The 15,707-nt window shown below is 38.1% G+C and overlaps 1 protein-coding gene across 1 annotated transcript; it reads left to right on the top strand.

Moving 5' to 3' along the window:
- Positions 1-1,484: 1,484 nt before the first annotated feature.
- On the top strand, positions 1,485-12,531 carry LOC308221714 (putative short-chain dehydrogenase/reductase family 42E member 2; the record flags this gene model as incomplete). The annotated part of the gene is made up of 11 exons (XM_080618901.1): positions 1,485-1,715; positions 3,489-3,584; positions 4,327-4,387; positions 5,666-5,784; positions 7,324-7,399; positions 8,611-8,693; positions 9,193-9,330; positions 9,751-9,816; positions 10,624-10,687; positions 11,052-11,125; positions 12,328-12,531. 11 exons carry the CDS (start codon positions 1,485-1,487, stop codon positions 12,529-12,531), a joined length of 1,212 nt encoding a protein of 403 aa, XP_080475027.1.
- Positions 12,532-15,707: the final 3,176 nt, after the last annotated feature.

Raw genomic sequence — 15,707 nt, 5'->3', positions numbered from 1 at the left:
TTTTCAACATAAGGAGCTCATATCTTTTACACTGTATTATGCCATTTGGTTCACTGAATCTAGTGAGCTGACATTGGTGTTAAAACTGCCTCAGTCTGGCGGATCTGGTACTTACTTCCCTGTGTCTGAAAGCTAAAAAATGTATAAAATAAGAAATATATCACAAACTAAACTATATTTTAAAAAAACCTAACTAAGCAATGGCAAAACCAGTCTGCAGTCTTGTGTACTGTAGGCTGCATTTTCTGTTGCTTTTCCAGTATATTTTAATCACCTTGGAAGTGGTGCAGCTGTCAGTTACCAGTCAGGCCCTGTTTCTGCATAATCTCTGTTGAAGCCTGGTATAAAAGACTTGAGAGCTAACTATGCTTATCTACCTAAGCTAAGCAGCCCAACTGGTGGAAAATGGTGTACTCTCATGTGTGGGGATGTTGCTATAAGGACCCACTCCAACTATGAGAAAACCACAATAATCTGGCAAAATTGGGTTTATATTCCTATATTAGACTGGCAGGCACCCAGTTTGGCTCCCACTTTAAAGTGGCTTAATTTAACAGATTTCAAATTTATTTATTTTGGATTTCTGTCTGAGGACCTAAGAACCTAGATCCTAACGTGCAAAGGCCGTACAAGTTATCAGGACAGAGAGGCTGCCTTTGAGGGAAAATATGCTGGGCTAATTTCTAGGAGTATATTGTGATCTGAAATACCAGTCACATTAAATGCAGAATGTGAGTGAATTTCTGAAGTGATTACTGTAGAACGAATTCATTTTTAATACAGAACAAAGTGTACAGATGGGTAACTCCTGTTGAATGGCTTATCACTGAATTATATTCTAATCGGTTTGCCCAAGTAGATGAACCCCCAGGGCAGATGGCTTCTGTTCCTTGTCAGTATAGCTGTATATGAATGCTCCAATGAGAAGAATATGGACAAAGGTTAGTAAGAACTGGGCAGAAGACTAACCAGAAAGGTTTAAAATGGTAACTGTGACCCAAATGTGATATAAAGTGGATTTAAAAAGCAGAATAAATCCTTTCTTATATTCCTTACCTATTTTTTTCCCCTGACTAATAGGCTAATCTCTCTTTGGCATTAATATATCAGAAGTCATAAGTTTTCAAGGATAAAATATTTTATATACCAAGCATTCAAAAAGGTAGTTGTACTTGTTAAGGTTACGTAACTATAACGTCTCCAAAATCCTGCAATTTCTCTTTGTTTCTATATAATATGAAACTTGTGAGTATGAGGAAAAGACTAGATCTTGGGCTATAAAAGTATTCAGACTCATTAGTCATTGTACATAGAAAGCCCATCACCAAAATCATTAATTTATACATTTTAAACATGTTAAGATAATAAAAATATACAAATATTATAGTCAAGAAAGGAGCATTGTAACATGAAGGCTACTGAAATTACCTAGATCTTAAAGTATTATGCAGAATTTTCAAAAGATCTTCTGTCTTGCAGTCGTGATGCAAGAAGGATCCACAGAAGAGCTCCACAGCAGTCGACCGTGTGAGCGCAACCTAACCGAGCATGCTGGACTACTGGTTAACAGAAGTAGAAAAACAATAGTGACAGGAGGTGGAGGCTACCTGGGATACAATCTGGGATGTGCTCTTGTTAGGTCAGGAACTGCTGTTGTTCTGTTTGACGTACGGAAACCTAAATGGGAAATCCCAAAGGGGGCAGATTTTTTCAAGGTATGTTGCAATTACATAATTAACAGCAGTGAATTAAGTTCTACTACTTTTATGCCCATTAGCAAGGCTTCCTCTTAAGGATTTGTGATAAAAGCATTTACTGAAAAGCCTTTAAGGACAATAAGAAGTCATGGTGAAAGGTCCTCATGTGCATAAGTAAGAGACAGCAGAGTCAAGGTGGTCAGTTCTCAGTGTCACCAGTGAGGTTCCAGAGTCCTCCCACTGGTGGGAGGTGCCATTCAACACATTTGTAGCTCACGTAGGTGAAGAAGTTTACTACTCAGGGAGATTATTTGGAGTAAAAAGGTGAGAGCAAGACAGGGCAATTAAAGTGATCACAAGTTTAGAATGACTGCTGTGCACAGAATGATTGAGGAAACAAAGACTTTCCAGGCTAGGAAAAAGATGACTTGGGAATAGGAGAGGTCTGCAAACTGTGAGTGACACTGAGACAGATACACATTGACTGTTCACTGTCCTTTCCAGTATACAAAGGAAGAGCCATCAGGTAAAATGAGGAGTCAACAGAAACAAAAAGAGGTTGTTATTTTCATATACATCCAATTTGATTTAAGTTGATGAATTGGTGGCAGTTTACATCTTCTAAAGGAGAACAACAGTTTTGAGGATTTTAAATTCAATTTTTAAGAGAGTATTTTATAATAATAGATATTAGAAAGTATAGGTGAATTACCTAGGAAATGGAACTGTGGAGTCCTGGTAAATAATAAGTCACTTCAGAGATCTTGAACAGTGATTCAAAGATTGCTAATATTGTTTATACTGATTAGCTATTTTAGCAGTTGACTGAAGTTGGAAGGGTGTAAGTCAACCATTTTTGTGAAATTTTTTGGCAACCTCAGAAGAAAAATGTTGAGAGGTAAAGACTGAGTAGGTTACTTCTTAAAATTAGGTTGCCTCTTAAGATTACCTCCAGCCATTTCTTTTGTGATTATTCTTTCAATTTCATTACAGTACAGTAAAGAATATCTAATATTCAGAAGTATCACAATTCTGTGAACGCATGTGTTGTATTTTTACTCATATCTGTATGTATGTGGATTATTATTCATATAGTACTACCTGGTATACAAAAATGTAATACAATATCCTAAGCATAGCATAACACTTGATACTAGATATAGTGTGTGTATTTAATACAGTACAGTGTTCAGTAGTATATAGCATTTCAAATAACATGATTATAATACACTAATGTATACTAATACAATATTAGATGCATACAGTGTGCATTTTTTTGTTTTAATCTTGTACAAAACTGTAATTAAATTTATCATTCAGGGCACCTAAAATCAAGCTTAAATCAGCAGAGCCATTTGTCCAGATTGCACAAGTTAGACCTTAAGGTGCTAACAGAAAAGGAGTTCTTTTATTTGGCAAACAGCTGAACCACCAAATCCTGCTGTGATTTTTTCATCCTTGAGGCTTGATTCTCCAGCCCTCAAGCATATGCTGCTCCCATTCAAGTCAAACAAGTTTTGTCAGCCTGCAGGATGCAGGACTAAGTGTGAAAATACGCGTTATAATTGAAGTCAACAACAGTCATATTTGTTTTGCAACAAAAAACTGACAAAATTCTTAGTCATGGATTTTTCTCCATGTTTATAATGTCTTATTTAAGTCTAGTTAAGTATTGTGAAAAATAGATCAGAATTACTTTAAATTTTCCTTGGTAGCTGTAGTTAATACTAATTCTATAGAGAACGTAATGAGCTCTACCAGTCAAAAATCCATTCTTTTCTCATTTTACAGGGTGATGTGAGGGATTATGATGCAGTGTTCACAGCATGTGAAGGGGTTGACTGTGTTTTTCATGTGGCTGCATGCGGAATGTCAGGATTAGAACAAGCAAGTACAATTTTCCTAACATTTTCTTTCATTATTCTCGTGAAAGCAAAAATTTGTCTGCATGTAGCAAAGAATGTAATTATATATTTATGTCAGACAGGAATTAGTCATAAAGGTCAGATCATCCCTACATAATAAGAGTCAAAGCATGAAACTAATGTACTACATGAACTACTCTAGAAAAAAGAAAAGTATCTAGGATATGAAGGCATATCCTTTTCCTCTAATCTGAAGAAGTTTGACAATATTGCTGTAGAAATAATACGGATGAATTTTCTTCTTCTGAGCTCATGAGGAAACAGACCAGCAATTCAGTATAGATATGCTAAATAACAGTGGTTTCACAGAGCATGTTATCAAAAAAGTCATGAAACTACTAATTTATTTCTAGGAACAGGACAGATTGCCACTGGAACAAGAATTTTTGAAAGGTTTCAGGAAGCATAACCCCTGCCTGTAATTCCTGTTTCTATATCATGGATTATCTGTGGTGTGACAAAAAAATGAAGTATTATAATTTCCTTTCAGATGCATTTTATTTTTCAGTTTTCAACTTTATTCATGCACAGATCAAGACAATAAAAATGAGAACTGCTAGAAATCAGTGTATGTCAGAAGGACACAGAAATGTAACACATACATCCCAAAAAGGCCACAGCTGTTCTAGGTCTGGCAATTGTAACAATCGTACTGTGAAAGTGACTTGTCCAATTAACTGATCTTGTGCAAACTCTGTTTCCAGCTTCAAAAGAAAGATCAGATTGAATCCATAAATGTGGGAGGCACAAAAATAATAATCGATGGTATGTACCTAGATTTTCTTTCTTTGCATCTGCACCAAACCATGAATTAAAAAAACTTCTAATTGAATGTGTTTTGTATTGATTTGGCAATAAAATGAGGCTCTTATCTCCCTCATTTCAGAGTATGATGTAAAGCTAGGTGTGCAGGTCCCATTAAAACTCATAGATTTGCTGCTGGTTTGAACTGGGGATAGGTTTTCAACCTGGACTTCATTCCTTGGCAGACCAGCTTAAACTGTCCTCCATGAATTGGTTATGTTTTCTCTTTACTCCATGTAATGGAGACATATTATCATCTTCCCTCATAGAATGACATGAGAAAAATTGTACTGTTTGTTGTGTTGTAAACATTTTGTAACAGGAGCCATAGATGTGCTAAGTATATTTAGCTATTATTTTATCACATTAATATAGAAAATTTTCTATTCGTTCCAATCATCTATCTAAATATGATCACTTTTTATTATATTCTGATTTATAAATGCTGTCTCTGGAAAATATTAATATATTTCTTTCTGTGTATTCAATTCCAGAGAAAATATTTCAAGTGTACTGTAAATAGCAAAATGACTTTCTCTTTGCTTTTTACTTAAAAGCCAAATGGCAAAAATATAAAAAAGCAAAATGGCAAAAGCAGTTTTTATTTAGACCCATTTTTATGGGTTATCACTGAAAAAAAGCAGAAATAATTAGAGTGAAGTGGTAGGCGACTAAAACTCTAAATGAGTTAGAGGGAAGAAGTTCCCACATATTCCCTTCTTCTCACCCCAACCTCTGAACCCACAGAAACATTTCACGTCAAATTTCTGTAGGCTCCCAGCAAAGCAAGAATCTGGGAGGAGCTTGAACCTGTTAATTTACATTTAGTGATAGATTTTATTATCATATTTTGTTCCAAATATTTACAACACAGTAATATATTGTTTTCAAAATCAGCCAACTGGATTGACTGCTCTGTAGATTCTAAAATTTCCTGATTTTGCATATTAATTCACTTAAACTTCAGTAGTAAAGTTCAAGTAATAAAACATTTGGTGAACACAGTATGTAATATTTACATAGCAGATATTTGGATGAAAAATTCCAGCTGAATGAAAGGTAATACCATATTAAATTATAAGCTAATGTTAAAATTAAAATATTCTTCTTCTATAAACATAATGTTTGTTTTCAAAAAGAGAAGCTGCCAGTTCGTGTGTTGTTTCTCACTCTTTATTTTTTTTTTAAATTGTTTCTTTTAAATAATTTATTTAAATAATTTACAATTTACCATTGTAGTCTGCAAACAAAGAAATATCCCTAGACTGATATATACCAGTACAGTGAGCGTGGTATTTGGAGGGAATCCTATTGAAGAAGGAGATGAAGAAACTGTGCCGTATTTTCCACTGGAAAAGGTACTTGGTTCATGTGATGACATGGCATTTACTGTGCTCTAATGGATAGAATATGTGAAGGATGTTCTGAGAGCAGAAGCTGGTTTACTGTAGATCACATCACATTCCGTGAAATTATTTTTTATTAATAAAAATGGACCTATGATCAATGAAGAAATACTCAAATCATTGTGGTTTTGATATGCTATAACTAGACAGATCTGAGATGATAAAATACCTGAGAAAAGTGGAACGTGACATTTATCAAGAACATTTGAAGAGAAAGGGCTTTCAGGGGACCGTCAGCTGTGTAAATACTGAATATTATCATATTCAGCATAATATGAATATTATGAACTGTGAGCCTTTGCATTGAAGAATATTGTTAAATAGCAAATTTTACATCTTTATCACACACATTTTTGCTTCTTTGAAGTTCCCAAACCTTGCTTTCTTGCTGCAGGCCAGGCAGTAGTTACAGTCACTTCTGGCCTGCTCAGAAATACCGTTTCCTTCTTTACTATGATCATTTAGGAAATATTTTCTAGCTGAAATGTGAAGCTAAGTGCATTCTGGCCACTCTTTCCATTTGTTCTTTCCTGCTCCCAGCACACTGCCTGCTGTTAAAAGCTATAATTTCAGAATGTACATCCTGTGTCCAGGAATCTTAAATGGGCCTGACTGCTACTCTGCTGCTGCCTCCTTAGTCACTTAGTTGTATGTGTGAGTTTGTGCACAGCTTGCACGGCACCTCAGACTTTGGAGGAAGCATTTCAGGAATTTGCAATTAGTTGCATGTGTCTGAGTCCTGCTGGTATGTTCTCTCTAATGGTGATCATGTAATAGTGTACACAAGAGAGGTGGGGCATGGAGGGAGGTGAAGCAGGTGGATCAAGCCACCTGAGAGTAGAGAAATTTTCCACGGTGGGACTTTTAGGTATATTTTTCAACGTCAAGTATGACAATACAAAATTCAACATATGATACATAAATAACCTTTTGTGGATAAGTAATCACTAAGTCAGCACATGCTAACTGTGTCCAGAATCCTATTGTCTAAATACACTTGGTGCAATTGTTAATGGTAAAAGATGCTGCTAGGAGAGAAGTATTTATAACTTCCCAAATAGCTTCAATACAAAATGGAAGCATTTTTAGGAAAGTCTGAATTTTTAATTTCAGATTTAATTTACTGTTTTAAAAAACTTTTCCCAGCTAAAAATAGATTTTTTTCAAAATCAAATTACCTGACCCACCAGAACGTTTAGCTTTATATTATTTTTCTTTTCAGTATATCCAGCACAAAAAGCGAGTTAAGTAAATACTAGTGGACTTAAATTCACTCTGAAGCTAAACTTGTGTATGTAAGTCAGATAAGTTTCTTTCTCATTAAAAAAGTATGTATTTGCTAAATCTTGTTGTTACTTCTAGTTTGGTTTTACTAAGCTGATTTCTACAAGATGGCTAGATTTAAATGGTATCAGACATAAACAGCAAATCTACCTTTACAGGTGCAATAATGTGATTAAAATGTTGATCATATTCTGCCTTTCTTTATAGCAATTTAATCATTATTCTAGAACAAAGGCAATTGCAGACCAAATGGTTCTTGCTGCTAATGGAACTTTACTCAAAGGTACATATAAAACGTTTGGGTTTTTCCTATTGTTAGTAGTGCTAATGGGTATTCCATTTTCTGGATGCTCATTTATCAATAAATAGTATACTTTAACTGAAATAAGGATTTATTTTGTTTGTTTCTACTCCTCTCTTTGGTGAGTGATTAATTTTTTTAATGTGTATACCTAGACAGATAAGAGATTATATTCAAACAAAAATGGCAGAATTCAGAAAATTTACCCTTACTTCTTCGAATCATCTTAAAAGTTAACCAGTTTTACAGTAGATCCAGGAATTGTGTGTTTATTCCCCATTCATTCTATCACTTCAACCTTCTCTGATAATACCAAACTCTAAGCACTATCCAATAGGCCACTCTCATAATCCCCAAAGGCTTCCAGGTGTCTGGCAAGAATAGCTGCAGTTTCTTAAAGAGATCAGCAATATCAGGGTTATGTCAACTTCTAAAGTCAGACATGCATGAAGAGCTGAGGCTAAAAATCTGTCTGTACATGGCAAGGAAACTATTTTTATCTTTGTTTTTATAAAAGATAAAAATATTTTGCTATTCCTACTGATTTCTTTGAAAAGTTGACATTAAAAAATTAGGTGGGGTTTCAATTTTAGCATCCTTGATTAACTCCTGAGCAAATCCTACCACCTCTTGCCCACAGAAAAGATGTAATTGTGCCTGTTCTCAGTAGTCAGAGGAGTCTGGTTACTGATTCACATGTAAAGCTTAAAGTATTCATTTTGAGTTAAAATATTGTAACTCACTTGGAAGCCTCTGTTTAAGAAACTTCTTCCATTCCTTTGTGATGCCATTGAGCTGCAAGCAAGCAAGGTTTCTAAATAAAGCAAATTGAATTATCTTCTTCTAGTTTTGCATGTGTATACAATGATGGATGAATACGTACGTTACAAACTATATTTACAATAAATAGCAAAAGTCAATCAAGCAGGAGGCATAGATGAAGGAAGTTTTGATTTGTCCTGTCCCTGTCCATTTGTGGTCTGAGAGATGAGGTTTTCAGGCTGCTAAGCTAGGATCTTTCACTATTATTGCATTCAATTCTATACAGAAATGAAAACAAGTTACTAGGAAGCCAAATCACATAGAATGGTCAGACTGATCCTTTTCTTCATAATGTAAAATTCAGACAATATATGTCAGCCACATGTTGATATTAAAGCTATCTGAAAATCATGTTTTGTTCTCTCTCCAAGGAGGGGATAAGCTCCATACTTGTGTGCTTCGTCCACCAGGCATATATGGACCAGACGAGCAGCGCCATCTGCCACGAGTAGCCGTACGTGTTAAGTAGTCAGTTCTGGAGGACACTGCAGCTGGTTGTAAGGGCATAGTATAAGTGGAAGTACCTTGAATGTAGTTCTTACTAAAGCTTGGTGACAGGTCATTTGATGCAAGATAACAAATAGCATGATATGAGCATTGCAGAAATGGCAAGGATCAAGTAGTACCTTTAAGTGAAAAGAAAAAAAAGCCAGGCTGAAATGACGTGGTAGAACTTAAACCCCTGATCATTTAATGGCAATAACATCATTTAAATATGCACTTTAGTTGCAGCCAAACACTATATCACAAGGTTTTACCACTGTATATCAGTGCAACAGTCCTTGATTTATAAAACCACCACCTGGTTGTTTTTTTCCCCTGTGACACATTTCTTGTGCTGTAATTGTACACAAATACAGCAAATTCTAAGCATTCAGGCTGAGCCAAAATGAATGTGTTACACTGCATAATAAAGGAATAAAGCAGTTACTGCTTGTTTTCTGTTTCTACAGGTAAATATCCAGCGGAGATTATTTAACTTCAAGTTTGGGAATCACAAAGTTCAGATGAACTGGGTTCACATAGGAAATTTAGTACAAGCTCACTTACTAGCTGCTGAGGCTCTCACCTCTGAGAAGGGGTATATAGCTGTAAGTAAACAATATAAACATTGTGTCCCAGTAGTTTTAGCTCTCAAATAGGTTTAATTTTTGATGGTTTGTTGCTACTTCTGTTGGATTCATGAAGATAATTCTGGCTCCTGCACATCACGAAGAACTTAATGCTCTAACAGTTGGGTTACTACGTAGTGAAATCAAGCTCTGATCTACATTATTCTTATTTACATCATTAATCATGATTAGCTCTACTACCACCATGGGTCTACCCAAAAGTATGAGACATGTTGAGATCACAGTAAAGTCTGGTGATGGTAGTTTGCTGATCTGATCTGTATACATTCACTGCTGGTATATTGTCCACAAAATCAAGATGGGTAGGCTTGAGAAAGAAAGAAAATGTGATCCTGTGTTTAGTGTTGTTCTAATTGTTTTTCTCTGCTTCTTTAACAGAGTGGCCAGGCATATTACGTACATGATGGTGAAAATGTGATATTTTCTGAATGGATAGTCCCTTTAGTACGTATTGCACGCACATTCAGCTCTAATGCACTGTATGGGCACTATTCACATTGTTAGCTAGAAGACCATACTAACTAAATGAAGTTCAGTGCACGTTAATTACTGAATTACTTAACATTAGAGTCAGTCCTGTTCTCCCTGCGTATCCCAAAGTTCCACTGGCTCGAAGGGAAGTTTTGGGTTTGCAACTGTGGAGTTTGGCCCTTATAGTTTTGAGAGAATGTAGCTGAGAGGCATAGAACCTACTATGGAACAGCAGCATTTCTGTAAAGCAAGCTCACAGTGTGTGAGAATTCCACTATTAGCCTCTGGCAGGCCTTCTATAACTGTTGTTTATTTCTTTGTTCTGCCATCAACTACAGCACAAAAGGAAAAGCTATTTAGAATCATATCTTACAAGCTAAAAAGAGGCAACATGATATTTTCATAAACATCAGGCTGGATTTTGGGACCATGCTGGACTTTTGATCCTGCAATGCCAACGTGGAAAAGCCTTCCAGGAAACACATTGCAGTAGATGGGCCTATATGCAACTGTAGTGAAGTATTCCAGTCTCGGTCACTTGCTCCTTGGAAATAACATTTTTTCCCCTTTACTATCCAGTAGCATTCAACAGGTGGGAGGGAGGTGAGCACCAGAGATTGAGTAGTGGGTTTCAATCGCATTTCTTACTAACGGTGTTGAGGGGAAGATGAGCTGGAAAAGTTTAGGTACATGTTTTATCAACAGTCATTTTCATGCTTCATTGACACCCACAATTTGGTACAAATTCTCAGATTTTCTTTCCTTTTATACCCCTTCTAGTTTGAAAAATTAGGCTACAGGAAACCCTGGATACATATTCCCGTTCTCCTCATTCATATAGCAGGTAAAAATAATAAAATACCTAATTATTGTGCTTTTTATTCGTATTCTTATTCCTATAAAGCTATATAATGGTTTTATAAAATGCAGGGACCCAAATTGTAGGAATTGTATAACTTAACATTATTCTAATTAATAATAATCGCTTATGCCATTTAGCATTAATTATACCAGATAAAGTTTAAATAAGCTGAGTCCATCATGTACTTTATAAATTAAATACTGCCTTCTACCACCTTAATTGCCTCCTCTGATATCAGTAGGAATTATAGGATGTGCAGTGTCAGCATTTGCTGACACTCATTCTATTTGCTGTCATCTCATTTTATTGTTATCCAGCTGTCTCATTAAGTAACTTTGTCTCACAGCCACTGTGATGGAGTATCTGCACGTGATACTAAAGCCTGTTTTTAGCTTTACACCTTTCTTGACAAGGAATGAGGTAAATATATAAAAATAGAGAATGTTTCTATGCCTCTGACAAAAATTCTCGTGAAGTTATGTGATACACCCTTTGGATGCAGACAGGATTGTCTGCAGTAGAGCTCTGGTTTTCTGCTCAGGGCACAGTCCATCCAGGGCTTACACAGTCCATTCATAGCCTGATTTTTCCATGGCCACCCCTTATAAAATCATCAGAAATTAATCCTTACTTGATGATCCAGAGAAACACCCTAAAGGTGCAAGACAGAGCGACTGACACGGAGCTGGCACAAAGATGAAAACAGACACTACATCACTGTTTCCAACAAGCTGTCCTATGCTGTAGAACTACTTATTAAAGGAAAGTGGTCCAAGAGCACAGAGCAAGAGCCTCAGGTCAAAGTGGTAGCAGTTATCATAGTACCAGGCTAGCCAACAATTAGAAAGTCCACTAAAAATAATTCTAAATTGGAATGAAAAGTCACTTTTCTAAAAAACAAACAACTTCTGGACAAATTAATTTTGATCTAGCTTACATTTTTGTACAATATTATGATTTATAATATAAGCCAAAATGCTTTAATCCATCATCTAGTCTCTTCCTGTATTATATAACATGATAGGACACTGAAGGGACCTCATTAACTTCTGCTGTAGATTTTCAGTTATTCCACAATGTATCTGGTTTTGCACTTACTTCTATATTAGTTGTACATCTGAAGCAGAAATCATTAAGACAATGCAACTTAAGCATTTTCACAGGTACCAGGCATTCAGAGGTGGAGGATGTAACTCCCCAAAGTGTGTGCTTTCCACTCATAGATAATGCATTTCTGCAGAGCTGAGAAGACACACCACTCTCCTGCGATCATTCATCCAGTTCCATTGCACATTTCTCTGTGCAGAAGAGACAGGTTGAGGAAAGGGTGCTGATATGTTGCACAGGATTTCCTTAGTCCTTTATCTCACATTCACAAGTGAGAAGTCAGTACCATAAACTCCTCCTGCGCTCCATCTACTGAGCTTTGTCTCTTTACCTGTCAGCTGCATCAACTCACTCTGTTAGCTCCAAACAGAATCCAGCTCCAAAATGCATACATTTTTGCATGTCTATATTTTTGGGTTTAATTCCATTGTAATATCATTGTTGATGTATTTTCATCCAAGTTCTAGAAAATCAGATATTAAAGTCACTTCAATTACTGTTCTTTTTGATTTTAGGTGTGGAACGTTACTGTAACTCATACTTTCCGAATAGACAAGGCACGAAATCAGCTTGGCTACAAACCAAAGAAATTCTCATTTGCTGATTCTGTGGATCATTATATTAAAACAAGACCTACTTGCCAGGGAGATCACTTGTGCCTTAAAATGCTGTTTGCTTTTGGCATTTTGTTAAGTGTGATCATTCTTTCTTTCTTCTAAAATCAAATAACCTGTTCCAAAAAACCTAATTTTGTTTCTGACTATTAATGATCTGGTCATAGTACATTCCTCAGTTGTTATGGCCTTTATCATTCTTAAGATGACATCTCTCTGATCTCATTAAAGCCAAACCAACCCCACAGAAGTGAAAACACAGGACACATCAGGAACTGTTCCCAAAGAACAACAGTGTCACAAAATACAAGGAGCTCACCACTAATGGGTGGAGGAATTGTTTTAATGGATTTTCATTAATTGATTGCTTTATGCTGAGAATGATTCTTCTGAAAATGATAATTCTGAGGGTAAGAAATTGGAAGAAGAGGAACCATTGTGGGACAGCAGTGCTGGAACAAGTCCAGTAGCTCCAATGAAGAGAAGGTTGACTAAACTCCTCTAACGAAGTCACTGCTACAGCTACTGTCTGTTAGTATGAGGAATTATGAAGACCTGGGAAATAGTACAAACAATATGAGAAGTAAAGATTTATAAATGACAAGTGGTGAGATGATGAAAGTCATATTTATGTAAAATAGTTTTATTGTTCAAAAGCTTTGTAAAAATGTAATAAATAACATTATATATGTTTGTAAATCAACTAATGTCCTTTTCAATGCAATAATAAATAATCACTGAACCAAATACTTGTTTTAAGGAGCCTGTGGGAAGGGGGAGGGAGGACACGTAAGAGCTTGGAGTCCAGCAGAGTGTCACTGCTACCTTGCCATGTAAATGAAGCCAGGTCTGACTATCCATAACCCTGCACCAGTGCTAGCACACTCTGTTCGATCAGGAAATCTCCACTTCAGGATGAGGAGGCAAGCCAAGCACTAAGACCTGAGTGAGGATCCAGCCTCTCTCTTTTCCCCTTTCTTAAGACTTAGGTTAGTTACTACTTGGGTGGATTGTCCTACGTGAGCTACATGTGCACCCCATGCACATATACTGTGTGTAGCCCAGATGGATTTCCATAAGGTTACCTGTCACAAGGAGTTTCTCAGTGACCAGCTTTGATCTCACCCAGGAGCAGCTGTTCCTTGTCTTGCACCCCACAGGGATCAGGAGCGGGGGACTTGCTGGGGTGGGTCACAGAAGAGAGCGATGAAAAAGCTCTGCCATCTGGTTATCTCCACTCTGTATTTATTTTGTCTTTCTGTTTGCATTTTACAGGATTTTTAAGACCAATAAGTTTATGGAGACTCTCTCATTGTATCTTTATATTTACAGGAAACCTAACAGCAACCTTACAAGAATAAAACATTATAGGTGAAAGATGATACACATTGACAGGAAAATGTGTGAGCAACCACAATTACCACTGCAGCTTATGTGAGCAAAGATTTGTTTTACTCTCATTTTCTTTAAACAAATAGTTCTGTGTGCAGAGAAAGCAGTACAGCCTGGTCTATTGTGGATGAGCATTTGGAGATTGTCCTCATCCATACAAATTAAGCTTACATCTTCCCTTAGCAGGGGCACTGCTCAGCCCTCTCCTATTCCTTGCTACCTATTGTCAGGAACCTTAAAGAAACTCGCTATATATGAGACCTTTATCCAAGTTTAATCAAAACCAGGTTGAGTTCACAATTTATCAGTACAGAGGTGCAGCTGACTGACAGACAAGTGAGCACTGCAGGAGGCAATGCATAAGCCTATGTTCCCTAGAAATGCAGAATAGAAAATCCCAAGTGTAAAGTTACATCCCAGCATGAGCATTTAAACTGTATGCGAACATACAACTTGCTTTTAAATTAGTTATGAATCTTTCATATATTGCTTTTATTAGACTAATAGCTCAAGCCTGCCTCCCAGATTACACCAACAGCTTTCAGCAGAGACATCAGGCAGTTGGCTGCAGCCCAGTGGGAAGTGCAGGCTGTGGCCTTTTTGTGGGTGCTGCTCAGTAAGGACTAACCAAGGAACTCTCTGGCTTTGTGGCTGCAAGGCCCACACCATTCCAGTCCTGCAATACCAAATCTCTGATGTGTTATTTCAGGTAAGGTGTATTTTATATCACTGTTACAACAATACTGATTATTACGGGCTTCATTCAATTGATTTATCAATTACAAATCCAGCATTTGAAGTTTTAAGACAGCTTTTAGTACCTGTTTGGAACAGCCAGTTGTCTAATTTCTGACAGTCTTTCCTGAGTGTTTAAGCTGGATGTTGTTCAAGTTACTTTTGCTCTAACATAATTGCAAATGTGTCTTTAAGTGATTAAAATTTAATATGAACATTCAGACACAGCACAGCTATAACAGAGGAGGTAAACATGTTCAAGGTTTAATTTTTGCCTGGAACGGGTAACTCTGAAGTTCTGCAGCTCCTGACCCTTTTTGCATCCTCCCAGGCACGAGCGACCACAGAACCGAACAGAGACCCACCACCGGCTGGGGAGGGCAGGGACCTTCGTGCCTACTTGTTCATGATCATGTTTCCTCTTTGGGAATTCCTGCTGGTTTGGAGAAGTTTCTGATGCTCTGCACCTCTCCGAGCTATGTCCTGCCGACTATCCAACCGGCAATCAAGACGTGGTGGTTATTCTCCTGAACAACCTGTTCAACAGGTATCTCAGTTGGATGGAGCCCCAGTTACTGCCAGGATGCTTTAGTGCAGCGGTCGCAGCTGTATGAAGACGCATGGAGGTAAGAGCCACCAGGTAATTCTGTGGGATCCCAGAGATGCTCTGGGAAGCCAGGAATGCTATGGAATCCCAGGGATCCCACGGGTTCTGTGGGATAGGCCATATCCCAGGAACAGTTTGGGGTCCCAAAGACGCTGCAGGATGAGTGGGACACGGGGGTGCCGCGGTACCGCTGCCTGCGAGCACAGTGGGATGCCGGCGGTGCTGCGGCTGAGTGGGCTCCGGGTGCTGCGGGAGCCCGGCGCGGCCCGTGTGCGGGAGGAGCCCCGCGGGCAGCACCCGCTCCCCGAGGCGGCGGGTGAGCAGCAGGGGGTGGCGGCGGAGGTGAGCGCCCGGCCCGGCCCCTCTCCTGCGGGGTGGGGGTCCGGGGGCAGCCGCCCGCGCCCCGGCCGGGCCCGGGCAAGCCCCGCAGCCCCAGCGGGGGTTGGGCAACAGGCCCAACGGCCGGTCGCCGCCGGGGAGAGGAACCGGTCCCGGGCCGGAGCTCCGTCGGCGGCGCGCTTCCCTGGGGCATTTGCAAGTGAGATGC

This window comes from Psittacula echo (genome assembly GCF_963264785.1).
Source record: "Psittacula echo genome assembly, chromosome: 5".
NCBI lineage: Eukaryota > Metazoa > Chordata > Aves > Psittaciformes > Psittacidae > Psittacula > Psittacula echo.
This window is presented reverse-complemented; position numbering and strand designations above follow the sequence as displayed.